Source organism: Urtica dioica, chromosome 8 (assembly GCF_054948205.1).
Source record: "Urtica dioica subsp. dioica isolate 48M chromosome 8, U.dioica_male_clone48M_v1_H2, whole genome shotgun sequence".
NCBI lineage: Eukaryota > Viridiplantae > Streptophyta > Magnoliopsida > Rosales > Urticaceae > Urtica > Urtica dioica.
The window spans coordinates 32115455-32142949 of NC_142763.1; the positions used below are offsets into that span (position 1 = coordinate 32115455).

General features: G+C 39.3%; 2 protein-coding genes and 1 pseudogene across 3 annotated transcripts; 2 read left to right on the top strand and 1 right to left on the bottom strand.

Moving 5' to 3' along the window:
- The first annotated feature begins 277 nt into the window (after nucleotides 1-277).
- LOC149389246 (uncharacterized) lies at nucleotides 278-3797 on the top strand (annotated as a pseudogene).
- Nucleotides 3798-7462: 3665 nt separating this feature from the next.
- Nucleotides 7463-12924, top strand: LOC149389247 (Protein kinase superfamily protein). The gene is made up of 9 exons (XM_089624457.1): nucleotides 7463-7731; nucleotides 8358-8906; nucleotides 9366-9656; nucleotides 9743-10004; nucleotides 10326-10378; nucleotides 10488-10555; nucleotides 10633-10722; nucleotides 10823-10907; nucleotides 12082-12924. Exons 1-9 carry the CDS (start codon nucleotides 7647-7649, stop codon nucleotides 12621-12623), a joined length of 2025 nt encoding a protein of 674 aa, XP_089480583.1. The 5' UTR covers nucleotides 7463-7646; the 3' UTR covers nucleotides 12624-12924.
- A 1022-nt stretch (nucleotides 12925-13946) lies between these two features.
- On the bottom strand, nucleotides 13947-16959 carry LOC149389248 (Putative endonuclease or glycosyl hydrolase). 2 transcript variants are annotated; one of them, XM_089624782.1, is made up of 3 exons: nucleotides 16764-16959; nucleotides 14539-16046; nucleotides 13947-14322 (listed from the first exon to the last, which is right to left on the bottom strand). In XM_089624782.1, exon 2 carries the CDS (start codon nucleotides 16023-16025, stop codon nucleotides 14544-14546), a length of 1482 nt encoding a protein of 493 aa, XP_089480908.1. In that variant the 5' UTR covers nucleotides 16026-16046; nucleotides 16764-16959; the 3' UTR covers nucleotides 13947-14322; nucleotides 14539-14543. The 2 variants fall into 2 exon arrangements, with proteins under 2 accessions (XP_089480908.1, XP_089480907.1); XM_089624781.1 differs by having other exon boundaries at nucleotides 13947-16046.
- Nucleotides 16960-27495: the final 10536 nt, after the last annotated feature.

Sequence of the window (27495 nt, forward strand, 5' to 3'; positions counted from 1 at the left end):
AATATAACGTCAAGAGTGGGTACCGACTAGCGCAAGATTGAAGAGATGAAAATGAAGGCTCGACTTCGCGCGATGACAACATGTGGTGGCGCTTCCTCTGGAGTACTCTACTCTCGCCCAAAATAAAAATGTTTATTTGGAAGCTCTGCAATAACTGGCTGCCCACAAAGTCTAACCTCCGAAGCCAAAATCACGCTAGAGGATGAGTGCCCGAGATGTGGGATAGGGCCAGAGACATGCTTTCACGCCATATTGGGGATGTCGTAAGGCTATGAAAATGTGGAAGAATACAGCAGTTGATACCGGAATCCGGACTGAAGATGCCATTGATATCATCGGTGGGCTAGCGAGGTGTGCGCAGAATAAAAGGAAGGAAGAAATGGAATGGATCATGGCGCTCTCTTGGAAAATCTGGAATATGCGTAATGATTGGGTTATGCAAGGACGACGACGGACAGATGTGCAATCAGTGGAATGGACTGCTCAGTTCCTCAGCGACTTTGCCAACAACAACAAAATGGTAGAAACGGACAGGCGTGATAATAGCCAGCCAGCCAGCTTAACTTCTCATTTATCCCCCGTAATTGTAATATTCCAGCGCACAAGCTTGCTAAGTATTCCCTACAATTTGACTCTGATGTAGTCTGGGTTGATAATACCCTTCCTTGACTGTACCTTGATATTTTGACCGATAAGCCTAGTCAATGAAAGTCAGGTTTTGATAAAAAAAAAAAAACACATTATTTTACTCTATCATATATCGATTAGCCCCCCTTAGAAGAAATTCGTGGCTTCGTCCGTGCTTATACATATATATATATATATATATATATATATATATACATAATATGGCTTTTCAACCTAATTTTTTCTTTTAAAACTATGACTCTGCAGCAATGTTTAAAAAGGCAGTTTGGAGGCGCGCCTTTTGCCTTTTAGTGAGCCTACCGCTCCAAGGCTTACGCCTGGGAGTCTTTCTGGCGTTATGCGCCTCGGTCGAAAAAGGCGAGCGCCTTAGGCAGTCAAAACGCCTTAGAATCGCCCTATACCGCCTTTGAAATGAGAGTTTTTTTTTTTTAAATATGGGCCAAAATAATCAGCCGGGCTTTTAATTCGGGCTTTTTTAGGTTTTTTTTAATGACAATTAACTATAAGTAATTAAACCACTCGGTATGTCAACCGTCTCTCACGCAAAACTCTCTATCCCTCACGTTGATAAACTGCTCTCGTCCCTCAAACTTCTCTCGTCCCTCAAACTGCTCTCGTCCTTCCCTCACGCTGCTCTCGTCCCTCCCTCACTGACTCGGTAAGTTTTCTAACTCACTCTTGGTTCGGTTTATAATGTAATCTCTGCGTCACAACAATGTTTTTTTTATAGGAATGAAAGGTCGAAAGCCAAAAGACTTTTCTAACAACTATGTTACGGAGAAACTGGTCTTTGATGAACAGACCGGGGAAAAGAAAAACTACACGTATCGCGTATGTATTTTCTGCGACAAGGTTATTAAGGGAAGCCTTACACGTGTGAAAGACCATCTTGCGGGAACGCATGCTAATATCAAAGCTTGCTAGAAGGTTCCCGATGACGTGAAGAAGAGATGTGCCGATAATCTCAATGGTAACAAAGTCTCGAAGGAGAACGCTGCAAGAAACCGAGAGGAGCAGATTGCGAACGGTTCATACCTTGGCTCTACTCAAGAGGCTGTTACTGGTTGTACTTCTGCCGGGACCAATCGAGGTGTACGAGGACCAATGGACATTTTTACGAGGACTGACCACAACGACGAGAATCATGCTAAAGATGTCCCTTATGGTACAATAAAAGAGTATCACAATAGAGTCTGCCTCGACATTGCGCGATTCATTTACGAAAATGGGATTTCGTTCAACGTGGTAAGGAGTCCATCGTTTATTGGCATGATGCGTTCCGTTGGGAATTTCGGTCGAGGATTAAAGCTGCCTTCGGTGTACGAGATAAGGAAATGGTGTTTGGATGAGGAAGTGAATACAACAATGAAGATGGTGGAGGAAGTGAAGAGTACGTGGGCACAAACCGGTGTAACAATAATGCTAGACGGCTGGTCCGACATAAAACAAAGAGGTATCATCAACTTCCTTGTTAACAATCCGCACGGTACAGTGTTTTTGAAGTCCGTAGATGCATCGGCACACGTCAAAGATGCAAACTTTTTGTTCAAGATGCTTGACGAGGTTGTTGAAGAAGTCGGCGAAGAGATCGTGGTTCAGATTGTAACCGACAATGCTAGTTCTTATAAAGCCGCATGGAGACTGTTGATGGAGAAAAGGAATCGGCTTTATCGGACGCCATGCGTAGCTCATTGCATTGATTTGATGCTTGAGAAGATTGGAGACCTACCGCAACATCGAAATGCTTTAATTAAAGCAAAGAACGTAGCCAAGCTCATCTACAACCACAGTTGGGTGTTAAGCTTGATGAGGAAATTCACTGAAAAAGAGATCATTCGACCAGCCGTCACAAGATTTGCAACTGCCTTTCTGACGTTGCAAAGGTTTAAAGAGTTGAGACAACCTTTAGAGGCAATGTTTGCTTCTGAGGAATGGGCTTCTAGTACATGGGCAAATAAATCCGAGGGGAAAAAAATGAAGAAAGTCGTTGCTAGAGATGATGCTTTTTTTGGCGTGGCGTAAACTATGCTCTAAAGACCACCGGGCCTCTAGTTAAGGTGTTGAGGATGGTTGATGGAGAAAGAGCTCCGGCAATGGGATTCATTTACGATGGAATGGACAAGGCAAATGAGGAGATAGCGAAGTAATTTAATGGACAAGAGGCTGTCTACAAAGAAATATGGGATATCATCGATACAAAATGGGAGCGTCAACTACATCATGAGCTACATGCGGCGGCTTACTACTTGAACCAACAGCTTCATTACGGGCCTAACTTCCATATTGACAAAGAAGTTAAGGTTGGTTTGTTTAAGTGCATGAATAGGATGATTCCTGATGATGCTTATATGAAAGCAAATGATCAACTTGAAGCTTTCCACCTCAAGCAAGGAATGTTTGGTATGAGGGCAGCACAAGCTTGCTACGAAACACGTTCACCCGGTATGTTTTATAAATTTTATGTATTGTCTGATTATGTATTGCTTATATTATTTAATTTTACATAAATGTAGATCGTTGGTGGGCTCAATTTGGTGATGATGCTCCCGAACTTCAAGCTTTCGCGATCAAAGTTCTTAGTCTCACTTGTTCCGCGTCAGGGTGTGAGCGGAATTGGAGCATCTTCAACCAAATTCACACTAAAAAGAGGAACCGGCTATCCACTACTAGGATGAACAAGCTTGCTTTCATCATGTTTAATAAGAAGTTAAAGGATTGCCACTTGAAGTTAACTTCTCGACAAAGCAGCAATAGTGAGGAATTTGATCCATTGGTGGTTGATGCCTTGGATTCCGATGATGAATGGTTAATGGGGGAAGCTGAAAATGAGGAACGGGCTGAACGCGAGAGTGGAGAAGCCACCACTTCTGGTTCTAAAAGAAAGAGGCCTAGTGAAAACGAAGGACAAAGGAAAAAGAGAGGTAACTATGATCACGTAGCTAACGAACATTATTGATTTAATTGTTGCTCATATGTAAGTTCTAATGTGAATCAAATTGATTATGTATAGGCAAGGAGACAATGTTGTTTGATCACCTAGATGATGACGAGGACATGGAAGATGATGACGATTTTTCAGAAAACGAAGAGCTAGACTATGATTTGTTTGATTAGTGTCGTCGAGTTTAATTTATATTTGAGTCTAAAACTCCTTTTTTTTAGTTTTTGTATTAAAACTTATGAAAACTTGAAAATTACTATGAATTATATATATATATATATATATATATATATATATTATATATATTTTCTATATTATTTTTTAGGCTTACGCCTCGTACCGCCTAAAGGTTTACCGCCTCCGCCTAGAAATGGATTTCGCCTAAATTCCCGCCTCCGCCTATTTAAACCTTGCTTTGCAGTAAAAAGAAAAATAACGTTTTCTATCTAATGAAGTTTCACCTCTAGTTAAAGAAACACAAATCTATTGACTAATATTCAAGACAAGTTTGCGAGCATGTGTTAAAGATAAGTTTATCTAGTTTAACTTGACTTTTTTCTAATAATTAGATACGTTTACAAAAAAAAAAAAAAAAAAAAAAACTATTTACAAAATGTTGTTTCTGTTTTTTGTTTTCTACATTAAATTTGAAGTTTTTTTTTTTTTTTTGAAAGTCACGGAATTTCCATTAAAATTGGGTAAAAAACCCATCAATACAGGAGAAAAACACCTTAGTACATGGAACACTCAAACCTAAGTCGAAGTGAAACTAACACTAAGTTCCGGTAATCGCACGTTTTGTGCATGCTTCCGACAAGTGGAAGAACGACGAGCACAGATATTGAGCACACAAAGGGCTCTTTCAACAAAACCAAAATAGGTTGATGGAAAGATCCACTCAACCTCGGTTTGCTGACCACGAAGAAGATGCATCTCCAACCTGTATAGATCAAAACCTAACAGGAAATCCACAACGGGATAGTGGACAACGGCTAATCCGTGTCTAAGATAAACCAAGTCAAACAAAACGCAACATGTGCTAACTAGCATAAAAACATAAAGCATAACTAAATAAAAACACAAAACAAGAAGCACAACACAACCAAACTGGCAGATCCGACCACTTTTGCCCCCGAAAAACTCTTCAGCCACGTCCCTCCCATCCATAGCTCGGAGTCTCACCGCAAACTCTTCCGTATCACTCCAGTTGGAGAGAAAAACAGAGGAAGCCACCAGCGTACCACAGACCCACCGAAGCAACCGTACCAGAGACCCACTGAAGCCGCCGAACCGTTCTCAGATCCGAGACCTGAGCACGGTCCTGTATCACCAGCCCAGCGACTCCCAGATCTTCACCACGGCCGAGCACCAGGAGCCGCCGGCACGTCAAAGTGACGATGAGCTGAGCCGAGGCAAGGACGAAGGAAGAGACGCCACCTAGAGCCGAGCTGAACCGAGGCCGAGCCGAGCTGACCCGAGGCCGAGCTGAACCGAGGCCGAGCCGAACTGAACCGAGGCCGAGCTGAACCGAGGCCGAGCCGAGCTGACCCGAGGCCGAGCTGAACCGAGGCCGAGCTGAACCGACCCAGGTCGTGCGAAGGGGATGGAGGAAGGTCGAGGAGACACGCGCGCCGTGAGAAGATGGTCGACGGATCTGGACAACGGTGGCGTGCGGGACGGATCTGGACAGCGGTGACGGATCTGGACAGCGCGGTGACGGATCTGGTGCGGGACGGATCTGGACAGAACCGACAGATCTGGACAGCGGTGGCGTGCGGTGGCCCGGCGGCTAAGGAGCGGAGAAAACGGCCTCCACTGAGAAGGGATCTCGTGGAGGATCGCCCTCCCCTCCGGACCGGAGCCGCGACAGTGACGGCGTCCGAACCCAGAGGGGCGGCGGCGGCGATACAACTTTAAGGTTTTCCTCTGTTCTGAGGTTTCTCCAGGAGAGGAAAGCGTTCGCTTAGAGAGAGAAAAAAGCTAAGCGAGTTCGTCCATTAAATTTGAAGTTTTAAATGGCTAATATGATGGGAATACGATGCTCTAAATTTACTAACATCTTTCGTCAGTCCCTACACGCACTGTTACCAAACTAGCCTCTCAGTACACAACAGTTAAAAAACTAGAGACAATTCCAAATAAGTAGAGTCAAATGAGCTTTGCAAATACCCAGAAAAAAAAAAAAAAAAAAAAAAAAAGGTTCACTTCATAAAGCAATCTAGGAAAGTAAATAAATAATATTTATAAAAAATACAGCTCTCTTCCTTTTATCCATTCTTTTGCTATAAATGTTAGTGTCATAATTAGATTATTAGATTATCCATATCCGCATTTGAGGCAATCATATAATATAAAAATGGGTTTCAAAGCAAAACCCGTGGCTTCACAGAGTACAGACATACTTTGGTTTGAGTTTATTTTTGGGCCGAGTTTATATCAATGTTACTTGTGGGCCCCACTAATCTATCTAAGATATGGGACCCGCGTAAACATAAGCTTTGCTTTGCCTCAGAATCTCCGTTGAGATAGAAGAGACCTCACAATTCTCAACCCAAATGGAATTAAATCAATTTGGAACCTTCAAGTCTCCCATATTTAAAACAAAACAAAAAAGTCTCCACATATATTAATTTCCCATTTTACCTCTGTGATTTTATATGAATTGGTAATTCATATGAGTTTATGATCAAATATATTTCAGTAGTAGACTATTGTATCGTGAATATATTGTAAATATTGATATCTGTAACTAAAATAAAATACTTCATATAAGTAACTAAATTAGTTCTAAACAAGGTTTGATTGAGTGTCTGGGTAGATTGTAGTAATTTTAAATTATATATATATATTTTTTTATCAAACTAATAAAATGAAATATTTTTATTATAAAATATAAATAAATGACGCGTTGCTTACTACCAAATGTTAATAATGAGCATTTAATTTAACTTATAATTTGGAGAGAAACAATAATTGGAATAACAAGTCCAAACCATGGTCGATGAGAAATGAGTAATAGATTTGTCGCATAGCTACAACAACTTGATTTGTTTATTAATTCATTACTAATGCTTAAATAGTTTGACAAATTTGCATTACCGACGAGCTCACTTTTATTGGACACGTGTATATATACTACGCATAAATTTTTAATTAAGAGTTAACTATGTTGATAGGTACGATGTATTAATCCTAGAACAATGCTTAAACTCAAGATCAACAATTTGCATGCATTTTGGAACTCTTTTTTTTTTCCTAACGTTTAGGAGTCATTAGACCTTATATAAAAAATAAATGTACAATACGTAAACAATAGTTTTTTTCAAGACAATTAAATGTTCTATGTATTCATAATAAATATACAAAAATTAATTACTATGTTTACAAGTACAATGTATTAATCCTAGTACAATGCTTAAACGTGATAAATGCCTATTGCTATTGCGCTTTGGAATTCTTTTTTTCTTCTGATGTGTATGATTCATTAGACCTTATATAAAACATATATAACGATTGATTAATATACGAAAACAATTTTTTGTTCCAGATAGTGTACATGTAAATAATTTACTAACAATAAAAGGATTTATTAAGAAGTTGTTGAAGTCTTGAAGAGGTAACTTTGGTAGAGAAATGGAAGTTAGAAAATATGAATAGTGGTGGGTTTTTATTTTTAACCCCTATTTACTGCTTTTCTCTCTCTGGCTCCTAATCAATCGCCAGGTCGAAGTAAAAATTTATTAGTTTGTAGAAATTCGAGGTTGAAAATTACAAGCATGGTGATAGTAGTGGGCCATTATCAACACTTTCTTATATTTTGCCCTTTATTTCTCCTGTTATAATTATATTATATACGAGAGAGAGAGAGAGAGAGAGAGAGAGAGAGAGAGAGAGAATATGAGAGTGAGAGCGTCAAGCAATTGAGAGCTTGTGTTGACTCTCTCTTTCTCTCTCTCTCTACTTTCTCCTCGCTTGACCCCAGATGTTCTACAGCTAATTTCTCTCTCTCTCAACTTTTTTTCTCTCTTCCAGTTCTTCTTCTTGTTCTTTATCGTTCATGGCGTTGTACGGTCTCTGCTTTTCCGGGGCTCTTCTAATTACGGCATTTCTGTCGATGCACTTGATTCATGTTACAACAGCAGGTAATTCTTCTGCTTATTATCATTTTTTAAACAATTAATGGGTTTTAGTATGGTGTTTTGCTTCTTGTTTTTGAGTTGGCTATAAAAGAAGCTACATTTCACCACTCGTCGTTGCCGTGTATTCCCACGAGACCCACTTCGGGTTAAAGCTGTAAATGAGAAGCTTTTTTAGAAAATGGGATTCGTTTGCATTTTAAAGTTCGTGACTTTACTTCGTTTCTCCTTCTACTTTTAGTTGCCTTATGAAGTTTTTTTTTTTTTTTTTTCTGGGTTTCTGGGAATTTTTTTTTTTTTTTTTTTTTTTTTTTTTTTTTTTTTTTTTTTTTTTTTGTCTCATAACGTGAAGATGTATTAATTGATTAAGACACAGAGAGTCTTACAGTTTCAGTTTTCTTCTCTGCCTTGTTTGGGTTTGGACCATGTGTTTCCAAGGCAAGTTTTACTAATGGGAAACAGCATTGAAGTGTGAGTTTTCTGAATATTTATTGCTTACTGATCAAAATCAAATGAGTGACATGAAGGAGTATAGACATTAGAGCTAAAACCAATGAACACAAATGACTTAGATATCAATTTATCCAAAGGCATTGATATTCACATCAATTCTATTTTATTGAATTTGGCAGAGTGTCCTTTAGACATGAGTGGTTCAAACTTCACTCTCGTGGCCTCTCTATGCTCGAACAAAGACGAGAGAGCAAAGTGTTGCCGATACATAAACGCCTTCATTGCGCTCTCAATTGGCCGGTACGCCAATCAGACGGGCTATCTCGGAGTTCCTTCGGACTCGTCTGAGATCTGCCTCAGCACCATATCCCGGACTCTAGGGCTACACGGCGTGCCCTCAAGCGCCACTGCTTTTTGCGGCTTCGGGACCAAGATTCTGGTGAACTATGGGTGCATGGGCCGAGAGACCGTGACTCAAATGACCGAGTCCCCGAAATTCGGAGATGTCGCCGAGAATTGCGAAGTACCTCTCTCGGAGGGAGACAATTGCCGTCGGTGTTTGAATTCCGAGATTTCGTATCTTCGTCATCTCGTCGGGGCTGAAGACAACTTGACGATGAGTACTTGTCGCGATGCTACTTTTTCTGCTCTCGCGAGCCGAGTCAATAACCGCTCGGCAGTTGATATTGCAAACTGCTTTTTCGGGGTTTCGATTTATGTTCCTTCAGGTATGAAATGGTTTGTAATTTTCTACTATAGCTATGCTTCTTGTTGATTATAGGGAAAGTGAAGATGTAGACTTTTCAAACATGCAACGAGGACGTTTGGTTAGAAAATAAAAAATGGAAGTGAAAGAGAATAGGAGGAATTGGAATCGGAATGACAATGGAATGTAAACACTTCTCTTTTGAAAAAGTCGAGAATGGAGATAGTCATTTCCATTCTGTTTCCGGTCTATTCCCTCCCACCAAACATGACCTTTTGTCAATTTTTGAGAAAAGAAGTATTAGGATCGTTAGAAAAAGAGTAATTACTTGTCTATACATGGTTTAGCCTTTTTGCCAGAGTAATGGATGGTATGTCGAAAACTGTGTCATCACGTATTCTGAGGATCGTACTAGCGATATCGGATAATTAATTCGTTGTTTGATTGATATTTCAACCCTTCACTTGATTGCTACATTCAGTGCCGTCCTCGCCGATCACCATGCCAGAATCTCCGCCGAGTCCAATGGCTGCCGAGAGTCCAAACCAAAGCTTGACCGCTGCACCGATAGGCCAACACCACCGCCGTTCTTACCACCTCACTCTGATTCCCGCTCTCGGAATCGCTGTGACGGTCTTTGCCGTTATAATGCTCATCGTACTCGTTATTCTCATCCGTAGAAAAAGCAAAGAGTTAGAAAACGGTGAAAATATTGATGAGGCGTCCTCAAAAGCCTTCCCTCCTCCTCGCTCCGTGCGGAATCTTCAAGACGGTAAATTTATTAGCCCCGAGCCACCAAAAGAAAAAAAAACGTCGTTTGATCTGCATGATTTTATGATAGAGAGCTCAAAAATGCAGGTCCTACGTCGATGTTCAGAAAATTCAGTTACAAGGAGATAAAGAAGGCAACACAGGGTTTTAGCACCGAGATCGGACACGGAGGATTCGGAACGGTCTACAGAGGCCAATTCAGTGACGGTCTAGTAATGGGTGTTAAGAGGATGAACATAGTTTCGAAGCAAGGCGAGGAAGAATTCTGCCGAGAGATTGAGCTTCTCGCTAGGCTTCATCATCGACACCTCGTTTCTCTCCGCGGTTTTTGCGTTGACAAAAAAGAAAGGTCGGTTTTTTATTTTTTATTTAATATATATATATAAACTTTCCTTTCTTTCTTTTGTGTTTGTGTATATTACCAGAGAAACTTATTACTTATAAGAGCTTGAGTAATTGCAACAATAAGCTACTAGGTAAAGGGCGGTTTTATAATAATTGATGATTTCTTCGTCTATAAATAGATATATGATTAGGGTGGACTAAGGCATGAAAATCATATGAAAGAATAGCCATGAAGAAATTAATTTTGGGGCAGTTACTGGTCTCTCAAGTACCCAATTATATTTGTATTTTTTGTCAGTTTATCAATGAATTTTATCATTTTCAGGTTTTTAATGTACGAGTACATGGCAAATGGCAGCTTGAAGGATCATCTTCATTGTATGTTAAAAACCAGTTGAATTTTTAGGAAGATAATAGTTTTAATTTTAGTGTTTGTGTTGTTAAATCTGATTGATGATTTTCTCACCTTTTATTTTTCCTTCTGTAGCTCCAAATAAAACCCCGTTAAGTTGGCAAACGAGAATACAAATCGCCATCGACGTTGCTAATGCCCTCGTATGTCTTTCTTTCGAATCATGGTTTCCTATTTATTTATTTTTGGAGTTAAATGACAGATTTGAAAAATGTGACAGGAGTACCTGCATTTCTATTGCGACCCTCCTCTTTGCCACAGAGACATCAAGTCCAGCAACATTTTGCTAGACGAGAATTTTGTCGCAAAGGTTAAAAAAAAAAAAAAAAGACTCTACAATAAGATTCGACCAATCGTTGGAACATAAACACTAATCTTGTTCAACAACATTGTTTTTTTTTGTTTCCCAGGTTGCAGATTTCGGCCTAGCACATGCATCCAATAATGGCTCTGTATGTTTCGAGCCCGTGAACACCGATGTCTGTGGAACTCCAGGTTAGAACGAGAACACAAATTAAGACCCTATCTGAGTACATTTTTTTTCATTTTTTTAAGAAAAATAGTCCTCGGGCTAGAGTCATCATAAATAATTTGGGGACTATTTGCTGTAAAATTAGGTTCAATAACAAAAAGAACTAATAAAAAAAGGAAAAATAATACATTTATACCCTGTGTTTTAGTGAAATGTCGAGTTTAACCCTCGGTTTTCAAAAATGTCGAGTTCATACCCTCTGTTTAACTAAAATGACGAAATTATACCATCTGTTTAACTAAAATGACGAAATTATATCCTGAAATGAATAACAGCGTCACAAATCTCATTTTCATTGATATTAACTCTTATATAAGAAAAACCAAATCAAATCTAAATTAGTGCCCTAACTTCAAAATTCTCAATTTTGAAATAAAAATAGCCTTAAATTGAAATTAAATAATAAAACTCATACCTCCTAAGAAATGACTTCATTCCGTGTTCGAATTGTAACTCTAAATCCTGGATTCTCTGTTCGAATATGCGATTTTGATGACTATCAACTATCGATGTTTACCCCTTTGCCTCTTTCTGTGTTCTTCACGATTAAGAGACTGTTGTTTATTTTTTAGTTTTTAAATAAATTACATATATGGCGCGAATGAATAAAGATAATTGGTGTTTATATATAAATATTATAGTCAACGTCAATGAAAAGTCAATAAAAAAATATTCGTGACACTGTTGTCTATTTCAGGGTATAATTTCGTCATTTTAGTTCAACAGAGGGTATAATTTCGTCATTTTAGTTAAACAGAGGGTATGAACTCGACATTTTTGAAAACCAATAGTTAAACTCGACATTTCACTAAAACACATGGTATAAATATGTTATTTTCCCATGAAAAAAAGGGAAATATGATACAAAATAGACAATTTAGAACTAATTGATTAGCGAAATAGCTAAGTTATGCTATTAAATTTTCAGCAAAATAGTCTGAGTTACTTAGCAAATTTTTTTTTTTTTTGTCATTAAATTTTTTTTGACAATTTATCACTTTTGATATTGTCATTAAAAATTATTGAAACCTGGTACTTGCACATTTGGACTATCTCATTAATTTTAGACAAACCTTTTGGTTATTTTACAAATCCATTAATTTCAATATTTTATTTTTTATTTTTTTTGCTTGGTAGGTTACATGGACCCAGAATACACGATCACTCAAGAACTAACGGAGAAGAGCGACGTGTACAGCTACGGCGTTTTGGTCCTCGAGATTGTCACGGGACGCGGAGCGGTCCAAGACGGCCTCAACTTGATCGAGTGGTCCCAAATACACTCGGCCCCGGAGTCGAGGCTCCCGGAAATCGTGGACCCCGCGGTGCTCGAGTCGCTCGACCTCGACCAGCTGTCGGCGATGGGGTCGATCGTGCGGTGGTGCACGCAGAAGGAAGGGTGGTCGAGGCCGTCGATAAAGCAGGTTCTGAGGGTGCTCTACGAGAGCTCCGATCCGATGGACGAAAGCGCGTTCGCCGAGGCCATCGAAGACGAGGAGAACGAGGGCCGGTCGTCGAGGAGGACCGCCGGCACTAAAGGGAAGGTTGTGCACAGCGGGGACGCCAGGTGTCTCGCCTCGTCATCGAGCACGTCCAGGTCGTATTGTAGCCGCAGTTTCTTGCTCGAGAACGGGAACGGATCTCCTCAGTCCCCGCCCTCCAATATCTTGTCCATCTGATTCATTCATTTGATTGATTTATACCTTGAGTTATCACATTGCTTATTCTTTTGTAATTTTTTTGTTTTTTGGTAACCCAGTTCCACGTATGTGAATGAAAGTAGTTCAAAATAGTGTGTTTTTGGTACTTAAGGATTGAAAACTGGATTATCAGTTTTTAATTTTTATAATTTTGAATTGACTCGAGCTCGACTCAGACTCTATGCCAAAGAAAAAAAAAAAAAAAAAAAAACACTCGACGCCCCCGAGACCTGCCTTGATTATATACTTGCTTACTAAGGGGGTTTATTTTTTATTTTTATTTTTTTAACATCAATTGCTTGCTAAAAAGAGTTGGAAAAAGAGAAATTTGATTACCGATCTACCGTAATATTGTAAAATTATTTTGTAACCTGTTTTTACGATTATGTAACTGTATCCAACTTTACTGGTAGAGAACAATTCAATTAGAAAATCAGCAAAAACACCATTTACCCATAAGAATTAAAATATAATAAAATCTACCAAAAAATGTGAAACTTATAGAGTAAGAGTGAGTTTTAAGTTTTATTAGCGTTTGAATTTATTTTCTGTGTTTTTAAGGTATTAACAACTTTACAGTAAAAATGCTTTTCTACGTTTTTAAGGTTTTACAGTAAAAATGCATGTAAAACCTTAAAAAAAACATGAAAGGGATTTCTCGTGTACAATTACATCGTCCTTGAGGAGGGTAAAAAAACATGCAGTGGTGTTGCTATCAAGAAGATTATGATAATTGAGATTTATGAAAAAACGACCCGACCAAGATCTGTAACGTCGAAAGCTACAACACTTGGTTTGTTCTGCAGTTCTAGTAGGATGAGATCGAAAGAAGTGACAAAAATGCTTTGGAGGGACCATAATGTAATGTTTCGTATAAATGTCACATGACTGTTCGCTTAATTACTTCCCAAGAGTTTACAACTTCATATTGGTTCTGATGGAATATAGATTATAACAATGCTATTCGCAATTTTGCAGTTTTGAGTTGGTAATTTGACGTGTATACCTAAGATCGTGACGAATTTTTATTTTTATTTTTAAATCTCTCCTCCATGATTAATTTGTTAATAAATGGTTTAAAAACATCAGATAATGTTAAATAAGACATCTAGACGTGATAATATCTTACTAGATATTATGCATGTTTGTGTCAACTTCACCAAAACTAGGCACAAACTTGACATGTTATTTGTCCTCCATATAAATAAATTGATGATAATATGTCAAAATTAACTACTCTCATCAGAAAAGCTATAAAAGCACAACTGACCAGTATAAAGCTACGAAGCGGGTCAGCTAATGTCGAACTAAATAAAGAAAATGCTGTTCAATATACAAATATAGTTTTGACCTTTACATATTTTATATGAATCTTTCGCTGTCTATTGATTTGTAACAGTTATTGGCATGATTACATGGAAATTGACTATAACAAAAATAAAATAAAATATTCATAACCATGACCATACATGCACGAAGGAAATTGACAGAGAACATGGTACGTATACAGAAAGATGTTGAGATACCTTAAAAAAACATACTCGACCCTTCTGCCTTGGAATTGAACGATTTTCCGGACATATTGTATTCTGAAAGATATAATTTTTTTTTTTTTTCAAATTGCACGTATACAGATAGAATCTATCTTCACGGAACAGCATATTTATCATCTGAAAATCTGTACAAAAAAATAATAATAACACATTCTTACGATTGAAAATATTTTAATTGTAAAAAAGTATAAATATTTATTTTTTTGTAGTGATTTCAGATATCAGAATCTTCTGGTCCGTGAATATAAACACTATATGTATGCAACGAAGAAGGTAAAAAATCTGAAAAAAATAAATAAAAAGGAAAAAACTAAAATTTATGCAGAGAGAGAGAGAGCGACCTGAACTAGCCGCGACCAACCGGGCACAAGAAGAACTTATCACTCCCAGGGTCTTGGCGTACCGCCACAACGTCCCCGAATTTCTCGAAAAGTTCCTCTACCCGAACCACGCCGAACCTACGGTAGTCCAGCGGCTTCTTGTACCTCTGCTGGTATAATCCCTCAAACAAATCGAGGAAAATCTGACAAGAGTAGCTCACTAGGATCTCTTGAAGCTCGTACTTGAAATCCTCGAGCATTTCGTCGTTGGAGGCTCCGAGAAGATCCGCCCCGATCAAGCTTGCCCTACCCTCGTCCGAAAGCTCATCCGACGAGGCGTTATTACCCATAATGACCTCCTCTTGGGTCTCTTTTCCTCTGCCGTGGTCGTTCCTGGCGAGAATCAAAGGCGGCACACTGGGACACATTCTCTCTTGCACAAGACAGACAAACTGCTTTTTCCCTTTCCCCGTCACCAACATCGTGTCTCCCATCTTCTTGAAAAGGTTCGCGAGCTTGAACACGCCGAAATCCGATATGAAAAGAGGCCTTCCGTAGAGCCTCAGGTATTCGGCGGGGACTCGGTTCAGATACAACCCTCCTCCCGAAATTTCGAGAAGCTTCACGAGTTGCCCTTTCAGGCCGTTCAAGTCCCGGGGCGGTACCCACTCACCACTCTGATTGCAGGGATAGAAAGGCGTCGAAGAACTATTGTTGTACCCGGAGACGGAGCACGGCATAACCGACCAATCTCTCGAGCTATGGTAGCTTTGGGAGAGCCCTTTATACACGACATGGTCTTCTTCGTTTTGGAAGTTCTCCTCGCTGACTTGACACCCCATAAGATAGCTGGGACCCACCTCGCTCGGTCCCAGTCGAGGAGGCATTGAAGCCCTAGCCGGAGGCACAAACCCTTCCCCGTGAGCCACGCTGGGCCAGTCCCACAAAAACTTACCGGCGTTGCAGAGAGCTGACGAAACGCCCCCTTGAGGGATGACGAGGATCACGGTGTACCCGCGCTGGCCGAGAATATGAAGCGCCGGAGCAAAGTCGACGTCGCCGGAGATCAACATGATGGTTGACGGAGCTGGGTTGTCGAGGGCAAACAAGAACATGTCGACCAAAATGGCCTTGTCGGCCGCGTCTTTCCTTCCGTTCGGGACATCGACGAGCTTGACGCCGGTTCTCTGGCAACCCTCTCGGACTCTCTTCGTGAAGTAGGTGAAGTCTCCGTAGGCGTTGAACATGGTGACCGCTCCTCTGACCACGGGGTGAACCGTCACGGCCATCCTGATGTTGACCCCCACGTCCTCGGGGCGAACGCTGCTCGGGACAGGGCAGTTCTCGATGTCCCAGAAGATACCCACGGGGCCGTCGGAGGAGCTTCGGCTCCGCTGGTTGTTCAATTGGATTTCGAGCGTGTTTGTGCTCAAATCCGCAATATACTCTGTCTTCTCTGACGATACTGAACGCATTATCGTCGTCGTTGCATTGGGACACGACATCATTCTTTTGTAACTTGAGATTCCCTGTGCATTAAGGTCCAAACATATGGCAATTGCATTAGAGTGGCCTTCTGAGAACAATATGATTGAAAAAGATGTGTCTCTGAAACTTAACAACAATAGTCGAAGTTTCTGCAAAGAACTAAAGATCTGTTGCGAAGGAGAGACGCAAGGACGTGCTTTAGACATATTTCAGTACTACTCATTAGACACTAGAAATTGTTTTTCCTCAATTATGTAAGCACAAAAAAGTACATAATAATATAACTGAGAAATCTAACGTCTTAAATGTCTGCTTAACAGAATCGATGTATAGACCAAGTGTCACTCATAGTCTTAAGTTGCCAAATATAAGAAATTTGCTACCTAAAAGATTGTCTTCTACATAAATAAGACGGATTCACATGATAACAATCAATTGTTACCTCATTCATATGATAAAGACTACAAATTTAATCAACTTGAATAATCTCGGATATACACGCTCAAAATGGGCGACGAAGATAATATAAATAGATCGGTTTCTTTTCCTTGAGTATAACAGAAACACCAAGGAAATCGCAAAATCAATTTTTTGTTCTCATCCTACAAAAGCTAACACATAAATCGATTTGGTCTTAAACACTTTATTTCATTTGAGTTGAAAGGAATTTCAACAAACCAGAGATTCGAATTGGCATTAGAATTTCGAAGACCCTAGCAGTAGAAAAAGGAAAATGAACAGAGAATTCATGGAAATACCTTGCCTACGGTGGTTCTTCGCCGGTGTAACGACCTAGGCTTGATAAGCGATCTCCTTTTTTAATTCAGAGAAAAAGAGAGAGAGATTTAAATATAAAAAGTCGAGACTCAAGAGAAAAAAAAAATGAAACTACGGAATTGAGGTAGAGAAAACTCGGCGACTGCGAGTTCGAATGTCGGTTTCTTTCTATATATCGGACGTGAAGCGTATATAATGAACATAGAAAATTATATTGCTATTTTCATTTTATTTTAATTACCTCCACATCAGCATAGCTTGAAGTAAGTTTTTTTTTTTTGTCAAGCGGCTATATAGCAAAAAAAAAACTTAGGTGATGTTTGGTACATAACTCAAAAAGAGTTTTCCACTTTTTGAGTGAAAAAAATAGGAAAAAAAAGGGGAAAGCAGTGTTTGGTTAAAATATTCGAGAAAACTTTTTAAAAATTTTTGGAATTGTTTTGAAAACCGGGTGAAGGAAATTGAAAACAGGCTAGAGGTGTTTTCCGAAATTTTTTTCACTTTTTTGTCGCGTGTAGTACTCTGTCCTCTGTCATTATTGTCGAGCAACATAAAAAAAAAAGAAACGCAGAAGAGAGAGAGAAGAGAGAGCGAGCGAGAGCGAGAGCGAGAGCGAGAGAAAAAGAAAAACGCAGAAGAGAGAGAGAAGAGAGAGCGAGCGAGAGCGAGAGCTAGAGCGAGAGAGCAGATTTGAGTATTTTGAGAGCAGATCTGAGAGAGCGAGAGCGAGAGCGAGAGAGAGAGAGAGAGAGAGAGAGAGAGAGAGAGAGAGAGAGAGTCGCCGGAGAGTTGTCGGTGTGTCTTCTCGGTCTTCTTCTCCGTTCGTTCTTTGGTCTCTGCAATTTGGTGAGACTTTTTTCTTCGTTCTCTGTATTGTTATTTAGTCAATTTTCTTCGTTTTCGGCTGCATGTTTTGTAGAAACCAGCAGAAGGATTTCTGTTTTATTCTCGTTTCTTTTTGTTTTCGGGTTTGTTGTAGATCTATTTACGGTTGCGCGGTTGCTGTGGATTCGCCGAGGCTTTCGTGGATCTGTTGAATCGGTGAGTGGATTTCAAATTTTTTTGTTCATGTTGTCGTAGTTGTGATGTATTCTTTGAGTAAACTGTGTTTAGGTAATAGATCTGTTTGGGTTGGGCTGTTGTTTTGTTCTGTTGTTAGTTCGGCTGTGGCTATAATTTTATTTGTGATATGTAAGCGTGCTAGAATAAAGACAAATCGAAAGTGAAACCCAAAATTGGGGATTTGTGTTCTTGAATCTGAGAGCTAGGGCCTTGGGTGTTTGTATGAGCTTGACTTTGTGTTTGGTTAGTGAGAAACTGGAGAAAAGTTTGGTCGGGGTGTATTTGAGAATTAAAAATAATTTGCAGACTGCCTTATTTGTCGTGAAACATAGCCTGAATTATTCTTTTAAGATTTTTGTTGCAAGTAATCACATGCTTACTTTAAATGTAATTTATTTATCATGTACGATCCGAATGAAATCCCAAAAACGCATGTTTTGATATTGGCTTTCTATGTTCTGATTTCATGTTAGGTTTGATATGCACATGAATTGTTGGTCTGAAGTATTTTCAGTATGAAGTTGTGTATTTTTCTGATAGCTAGGTAGTGAATTTTTTTTTCGTCTTTTGTTATACTATGTTTATATGGTTCAGTTCTGTGAAAAATGGGTGACGGCGCTCATTGGCCGGACGCGGCTTTGGCTAAGTTCATTGACCTTTGTCATGAAGAAGTCCAACGCCGCATGGGACCAGCTCAATTTGACAAACGATCTTGGATGAAAATTGAGCTGGAAATGGTCGGTACGTTTGGTAACGCCTATAAGGTTGATAAATTGAAGCACAAGTGGCATCGACTTAAAACTACTACTAAGATCTTCCAAGGACTTACGGAAGCCACTGGTTTTGGATGGGATACGGACACGAATACAGTGACTGCCGATGACGAAGTTTGGGATACGTATATACAGGTATGTTGCTTTTTTTTTGTGTATTTAGTTTATATTTGTATTTATTTGTTTTATATCTGTGTATTTAAGAATCAGCCGGTGTGTAATATTGTTTGAAATTGTGTGAATTAGATATAGGTATCATTTTTGTTTGAATTTTTTCTTGACGTGGACGAAAATATGAGTTAGCGTTCCTGAAATTTGGATTTGTTGCTCGAATTAGGAGAGGCTATGATGAATTTGGGAATTGGTGAGGTTTGGTTTGGAAATACATTTGGCTGTGTGACTTGTTTTGGCCGTGTGACCTGTTTTGGCCGTGTGTTATTTGGCCGTGTGACCTGTTTTGGCTGTGTGATTCATTTTGACTGTTTTGTGATAATAATTCTGAGCCTCAAAAACTGAGATGGTTGATTTGATAATAATTCTGAGCCTCAAAAACTGAGATGGTTGATTTGATAAAAATTCTGAGCCTCAAAAACTGAGATGGTTGATTTGATAATAATTCATTTTGTCTTGTTATGGCCGTGTGACCTGTTTTGGCCGTGTGACCTGTTTTAGTCGTGTGTTATTTGGCCGTGTGACCTGTTTTGGCTGTGTGATTCATTTTGACTGTTTTGTGATAATAATTCTGAGCCTCAAAAACTGATATGGTTGATTTGATAATAATTCTGAGCCTCAAAAACTGAGATGGTTGATTTGATAAAAATTCTGAGCCTCAAAAACTGACTGAGATGGTTGATTTGATAATAATTCATTTTGTCTTGTTATGGCCGTGTGACCTGTTTTGGCCGTGTGACCTGTTTTGGCCGTGTGTTATTTGGCCGTGTGACCTGTTTTGGCCGTGTGACCTGCATTGGCCGTGTGACCTGTTTTGGCTGTGTGATTCATTTTGACTGTTTTGTGATAATAATTCATTTTGTCTTGTTATGGCCGTGGGTCATTTCTCTTCCTGATTGCTTGCTTTTAATTATTTGCAGAAATATCCAGATTCAAAAAGGTTCAAGAAAAAGGGATTGCCGCACTACGACAAACTAAAGGAAATATTCGCTGGTAAGTCCGCAACCAGTGCGTTAGCGATGGGACCAAGCCAGGTAGCCGTCATCGGCCAGGCTGCAATAAGCGCTCGGGAAAAGAATCCGTGCGTATCGGCTGCGGGAAGTGCGCGTGATGGGGAAGAGGGAGGGGGCTCATCTGATGAAGTCCGGGAGGTCGAGAAACAAACGGAGAAAAAATCTACGGCACGCAAGAGGAAATCCTCGAGTAGCAGTAAAAGCAGGTGGGAAGAGGCAATTGAATCTCAAAATGAAACTGAGCGCTACACAAGTCAGCAGTTGCTTTCTTTTATGGAAGAGAAAGAAGCACGGAGAGCGTCTAGTCAGGCGGACTCGATTACTTCAGACAACGAGCTTCTGAAACTGTATGGGGCTAAGGTTACAAGTTTTCGAGATTCGCTTACGCTGAGACAATACAACGGATTCATGATGGATCTTGTGAATAAGAAAGACTTGCGCGTTCTTTTCATGTCACTCCCGGACGACGCGGTGTTACCGTTTGTGCAAGGCATAAATTATGATTAAGTTTTATTTGCTTTCCGTTTTATTTGCGTTTACTTTTACTTCGGATGGAGTTTTATTTACGTTGAGTTTTATTTACGTTGACTTTTATTTACGTTGAGTTTTATTTCGGATTGAGTTTTATTTACGTTGAGTGTGTTTTATGTGGAATGTGTTATGTGGATTGAGTTTTTTTTTCGGATTGAGTTTTATGTGGATTGTGTTTTATGTGGAATGTGTTATGTGGAATGTGTTATTTCGGATTGAGTTTTATTTACGTTGAGTGTGTTTTTAGAAGTCTCTCTTTAAAAAGTGGTCAATAATTCTTTCATATTGCTTTGCAAAATGCCAAGGGGAAGAGCAAATTTTGATTAGCCCTAGTTAGCTAGTTTCATGCCCTAGTTAGCTAGTTTCATCTACTTGTCTAGCTGAGCATTTACCGCGGCATCTCTGGTTTCTGTACTAAAGATAAAAACTGAATTGTATCTCTGAGTTTGATTTATGAAAATATTAATATGAGCAAACATGCACTTGCACATCATAATACTTTGGGTTTACATTCCTTGTGTTGTATAGTATTGGAGAACTAGTGCGTGCCACAATTATGCGTAGTGTCGTTTACTTTTCTATTTTTAAGACGTATTTTCTAGGTTTATGAACGGGAAAAATAAATAAAAAAAATGTGGAAATTGAGTAACTCACTAATGAAAGCTATTTTGTTGCGTAACTTCACTTTATTTTTTAGGGTCATTATTTCTAAGACCATGGATTCAGATGGTGACGAACAGCGTGCGGTAGACGCCATGCTTCGTCGTCACAGACGGCGGCGTGATCAAACAAGGCGGGAACGAGATGCCGAAGAATCACGGAGAATTGAACGCCAACCCCGGCGAACGACCACGGAAAGTGGAAGTGAGTACGTGTATGCTATGTTAAGTAATCCCAACGGAGCGCCCTTGTTTGAGATGTGTCGCATGTCCAAGGACCCATTCATAGCAATCGTTGGACTGATTCAGCAATTCCTCCCGCCCGGTCACATATCACCAGAAGAGTCTTTCATGATGTTCATGAAAGTTCTCGCACATTCGGACCGGAATAGAGTCGTTCAAGACCGATTCAATCACTCTGGTGAGACCATCAGCAGACATTTTGGATATGTCCTTGATGCCATAACTCACTTGACACCCAACGTCATAAAGCATCCCGGTTATACAACCACACCCCCGGAGATTGCCAACAGCCCAAAATACTGGCCATGGTTTAAAGTAAGTTTAATGAATTTATTTTATCTCTAACGTAAGTTATATTAATTATCAAACTAAGTTTTGTTCTAATATTTTATAAAGGATTGCATCGGCGCTATTGACGGTACTCATATTGGTGTCATCGTCCCCGCTGCGCAACAACAGAATTATCGAGGACGGAAAGGAATATGTACGACGAATGTCATGGCTGCTTGTACATTTGACATGCGATTTACGTACGTAAATGCCGGATGGGAAGGTTCAGCGTCCGATTCACGAATACTACGTGAGGTATTACTGTCTAACGATCCATCTTTTTTAATACCACAAGGAGGACAGTACTACGTAGAGGATAGTGGATATCCTAATGAGCCAGGTTTTTTGGGACCGTATCGCACCTACCACCTATCCGAGTTCAGACAGGACAGGCAAATGTGTAGACCCCAAGAACTTTTTAATTACAGGCACTCGTCGTTACGCAACGTGATAGAGAGATGTTTTGGCATCGTAAAAGCTCGGTTCCCTATTTTAAAGAATATGTCACGTTATCCGTTAGAAAAACAAATTCGTATAATTATGGCATGCTTTGTATTGCATAATTTAATAAAAATGTACACAAACGACGACCCTTTGTTTACAACATGGAATCAAGATGTTCCTCCGGAGGACATTGAAGGCCAAAGTTCTGAAGGAGTCGGAGGTCAAGGTGCGTCAGAAGATGGTGGACCGTCGTACACAAGCGCAACTACACAAGCTCGACGTGCACATTCCCAGTTTAGAGATGTTATTGCTGAAGCTATGTGGGATGAATATGTACAATGATTTCATATTTATGATGACCAAAAAAATTTTGTATTCAATCTAATAAATAATGTCATATTTATATTTTGTGTAGTTAAATTTATGTTTAAAAAAAAAAAAATTAGTTAAGAAATTGTTTCCATGTACCAAACAATTTCCACTTTTCATTTTTTCAAAAAAAAAAAGAGAAAAGTGTACCAAACAGTTTTTCCAGTTTTTTCAATTTCTCAAAAAAAAAATGAAAACTGCACCAAACAGCTTTTTGAAAACAACTACAAAACAGTTTTTCAATACAACTACAAAAATTAGAAAACAAAAAACAAAAAACTTTTTGAGTTACGTACCAAACACAACCTTAAGCTTTTGCAAAATAACCATAGTTTGTCAACTATAAGCAAACTAGCCAAAGTAATCTAGGTTGGATTAAATTTAATCTCAACGAACTATAAAGACAGAATGTAAGGTTTATGACGGCTGGATTAAAATTAATCGAGGCAGGATTAAAAATTGTAGTACTCTCAATTGGCTATTTTGCTATATCTAATGAAGACAAGATTAAAATTAATGAAGGCAGGATTAAATTTAATGACAATCTGAAAATCCAACAGATCCAGCCGTGCATCAGATCCGACACCGGAGACGAGGATCTGAAGCAGAACCGAAACATCTCCTTCTTCGGCGAAGCAGGCCCTCGACGCTCACGATGTTCCCGATCGCTCCGACGGTGGCGGCGGAACCGGATCGCTGCGGGAGAAGACTCGACGGTCTTAGGGCGCCTTCTTCGAAGACGATTCTCGGAGCAACGTCGTCACCGGAGGCGGCGATGAGGGAGACGGCGAGGGCGGCGAGATCGCGGAGGGAGTGGTGGTCGAGGAGGATGAAGCCGATTCCGCCGATGAGGACGAAGTCGATTCCCCCGGCGGCGAGAGTGGAGCCGATTCCGTCGATGAGGACGAAGCCGATTCAATCCTGATTAAAGTTTTTGAGAGATGGCTATTTTACCAAACAAATGAAACTATGGCTATTTTGCAAAAGCCATAGTTTGAATTGGCTATTTCATACCATTTTTTTTAGGGAAATTACATCGAAATTCTCTCTCGTTACTCTCTCTCTCTCGCTCTCTCTCTCTAAACTCATGAGAAGAACTTAGACCCTCCAACCTGAAGTCATATTTTCACCAAAATTAATGTTGATCATTATAACGTATATCGGGAAAAAACCCTCTCCAGACTCATAAACTCTTCTTATTTCGCTTAGGTGACGGCTGATTAGAAGGCCAAATTTCAATGAGGAGAGTGACGAGAGGAACTACAATCCAAAGCTACCAAGGTGAATTCATGGCCTCGTTAGCAATTGTAAGTTTTACCCCTCTTCGTCGCAATCCCAAAAGATCGTGATTCTGGAGGCCTTCTAGAGATTGTGCATTTTGTATTTACCCTGCTCGTTGTTCAAGACAATACGAATTTGGTTCATCAACAATCATGAAACTATATAGGGAAAATGAGTTTGAGTGAAATATCGAGTTTAATATCGAGTTTAATCTTTGGTTTTCAAAAATGTCAAGTTCATACCTTCTGTTTAACTAAAATGACGAAATTGTACTCTCTATTTAACTAAAATGACGCAATTATACCCTGAAATAGACAACAGCACCACAAATCTTCTTTTTATTGAATTTTCATTGACGTTGACTATAATATTTATATATAAACACCAATTGTCTTTATTCATTCACGCCATATATGTAATTTATTTAAAAACTAAAAAAAAACAACAGTTTCTTAGTCGTGAAAAACACAAAAATATGCAAATGGGTAAAAATCGACAGTTGATAGTCATCAAAATAACATATTCGAACATATAATCAAGGATTCAGAGTTGCAATTCGAACACAGAATGAAATAATCTATTGAGAGATATGAATTTTATTATTTAATTTCAATTTAAGGCTAATTTTATTTCAAAATTGAGAATTTGAAAATTAGGGTACTGGTTTCGATTTGATTCGGTTTTTCTTATATAAGAGTTAATATTAATGAAATGGAGATTTGTGATATTGTTATCCATTTCAGGGTATAATTGCTTCATTTTAGTTAAACAAATAGTATAATTTCGTCATTTTAGTTAAACAGAAGGTATGAACTCGACATTTTTGAAAACCAAAGGTTAAACTCGACATTTCACTAAAACACAGTGTATATATGTGTTATTTTCCCAACTATATATTATATTTATGTGAATCTCAAGAATTTGATGTAATAGAATCGAAACAAAGCGAAAATAATGAACGAACGTAAGCAATGATGATTTTATTGAATGCGAGATCAAACAGTACAATTGGGATTAAGCTCGGCTAATTGACGATCTCAGTGAGTACAAATTTGAAGAATAGAGAAAGAATAATTATAAAATTCAAGTCATTTCTCGTCGTCTAGATCTAGTCTATTTATAGCTGAGGTCGACTCGTCCCGATCATCCATTTGAAGAACGCGTGGTCGCACTGGAGATCATCTTAGAGCTAGTTCGTTGGTTGACCTGAGTTGTTGAGGGCGAAAGTCGGAGTGAAGACCGTTTCTTCCAGGTTGACGTGGTGAGGGCTGAGACTCAGTCCGACTGAAGAAGAGAGGACGCCCTGAATGTGTTGGGTTTACGCTTGTATCGAGTTAGCTCATATGGACGGGGTGAACTGGGCTGAGCTAAACTCAACATTATCGTATTAGCACTTGGGCTTTACCCAACTGAGCATTATAGTGAGGAGGTCGGATCCTACTCCCACACTCGTCATGTTGCTCTCAAGACTACCAGAAAAGCAACGTTGACGATATGCGGTGCACATTACACTTAACGTTAATCGCTGGTGTCCTCATGTATGTCTCAAGTGTTGATTCGAAAATTGGCATAACTATATTTTATTTTCGTTAAATAACAAAAATATTAATAATTTCGCATTACTTTAATTTTTAAAATATCAGTGTTAAAGCAACTACAATAATAATAATTAGTGTTATAGTGTTATTTTTTCATCCCGAAAAAATGACACACAGCTAAAAAAATGACAATAAGGGCTCAATGGCAAGTCCCAAGCCAAAAAATGAAGACTAAAGTCAAGATCCTCGGCTAAGGACCAAGTCCACGGCAAAAGTAGTCATTGGCCAATCCTTGCGCCTAGGACTTGACCACGACACTAAGCCTGCCACGTGCGCTTGTGCGAGTTCCCTTCCATGCGCGCCTTGGCGAGACCCTCTCCTCACTCGCCCAAAGATGTATTGCGCGCCTTGGCGAGGCCATTTCCTAGTTCAGCCCAAGATACCATGCACGCCAAAAGGTCCCATCGCCTCGCGCCGGAGCGAGGAGCCTGCCTCGCCCTCTCCCCGTGCCTAGGCAAGAATCCCGTACCCCGCATGACCCCCTCGCCCACGCCCGGGCAAGGAGCCAACCAGTGTGGGTAATGTCCCATCATCGCCCGCTACGTCCATGGTGCCTCCAAGCTCACCTAAAGTATCATATTTACAATTAAATACCACTCTTAGACATCATTTTGGGTAAGTCATTCTTCACAAATGCAAACTTCTATTAAAATTCTCTCTCACACTCTTCACTTTCTCTCTCTACAATCCAAAGACAAGATGAGACCCTCCACCTCACATAACTCCTCGGACTAATTTTGTGAACCACATCAACAACGGTGATAGTGACCCGAGACCAATGTTGGTGCCTTTGTAAACTAGGAACTTCAAGTTGGGGACTCCGCGACCTAGCGCCTAGAGATATTCAAACCTTTGAATAACAAGGACGTCACAAACGAATGGAAAAAATTGCTTAATAAGTCCGAGATGAAAGCCATAAACTTAAATTGCTAAGTTTGATAAAAGCTCATAAAGAACACAAGAGAAGACTCTCATCAACAGAATTCTAGAACCTTTTTCATTAAAATAAAAGTCTATTCATAGGCATGAACAACTTTCATACCAAAAGTCATATTTAAAACACACTAAATATAATTAAAACTAACTACATAATTGAAATACACTAACTCATAATTAAGACAGACAAATATAACACTTGAATTCAGCACACTAAAACCATTAATTAGAGCTGAAATAACACTACGAAAGCTCAATACTCATGCTCATTTGTAGTATGAAGAAGGCTTAAAAAACGTGTTTGGCTTCTGCATAACATCTTCAATTGCTTTGTCGATAAAGTTACCATTTTGCATGTATATTAGAACAAGCCATGCTTTATACATTTTCCATCCAGCTTGGCTTAAACTGTGGAATTCTTCGTTGAAGTCATGCACTGTTGAATTTGGAATTGACTCTTCGGAATACATTTTTTCGTTTTGAGGATCATATCAACCCTCAAAACACCATTTGAGATAAGTCATTTTTCACAAAGGCAAACCTCTCCAAAATTCTCTCTCATGTTCCTCACTTCCGCTCTCTACAATCTAAAGAGATGAGATGAGACCACCCCACCTTACTTTTATCATCGGACTAATGTTAAGCATCGGTGCACATCTGGAAAAATCCCTCTACACTCTCTTAGCTTATTTTCTCTTCTATCTCATGTGACGGAGACCATAAAATTTGCTTTTCAGCGAAGATTAAATCAAGACCGACGACCATCGTCCTCATCTCAGTCGTCTTTCCTACGGGCTTTTGGGGATCGTGCCATTTCAGTTCTTACCCTTCAGCGTCACGGTCTTCTCGGGACTTCCAAAAAACGGTATGTTGTTCCAGTTGTGATTCCGATGACTCCTTAAAGATCACTACATTTTGGGTCTTTCCCTTCATCATCATGGTCCTCTCGAAACCGTCAAAAAAGTAAAGTTAACAACACCAATCATACATGTGGCATCTCGAGTCCATCTCTTATATCACCGCATGCTCGAGTTTGAAGACTCAACTACCATTTGGTCCCACCACCATTCAACAGTTTTTTGTATTTTGCAAGGATTAAAATCGAACCATCATCCTCATGTATAAAATCATCTCACATGTAGAGTCTTTCCCCTGATACTAATCCCCATGGCGTGCATGAAATGTTTGTATCAAGAAGAAAAGAATAATGAAAAATTATTTATAATAGAAAATCAACATGAAAAATAGTATTAATATATTCTTTTTAATCTACCTAACCAATATTTTCATCAATTTTATATTA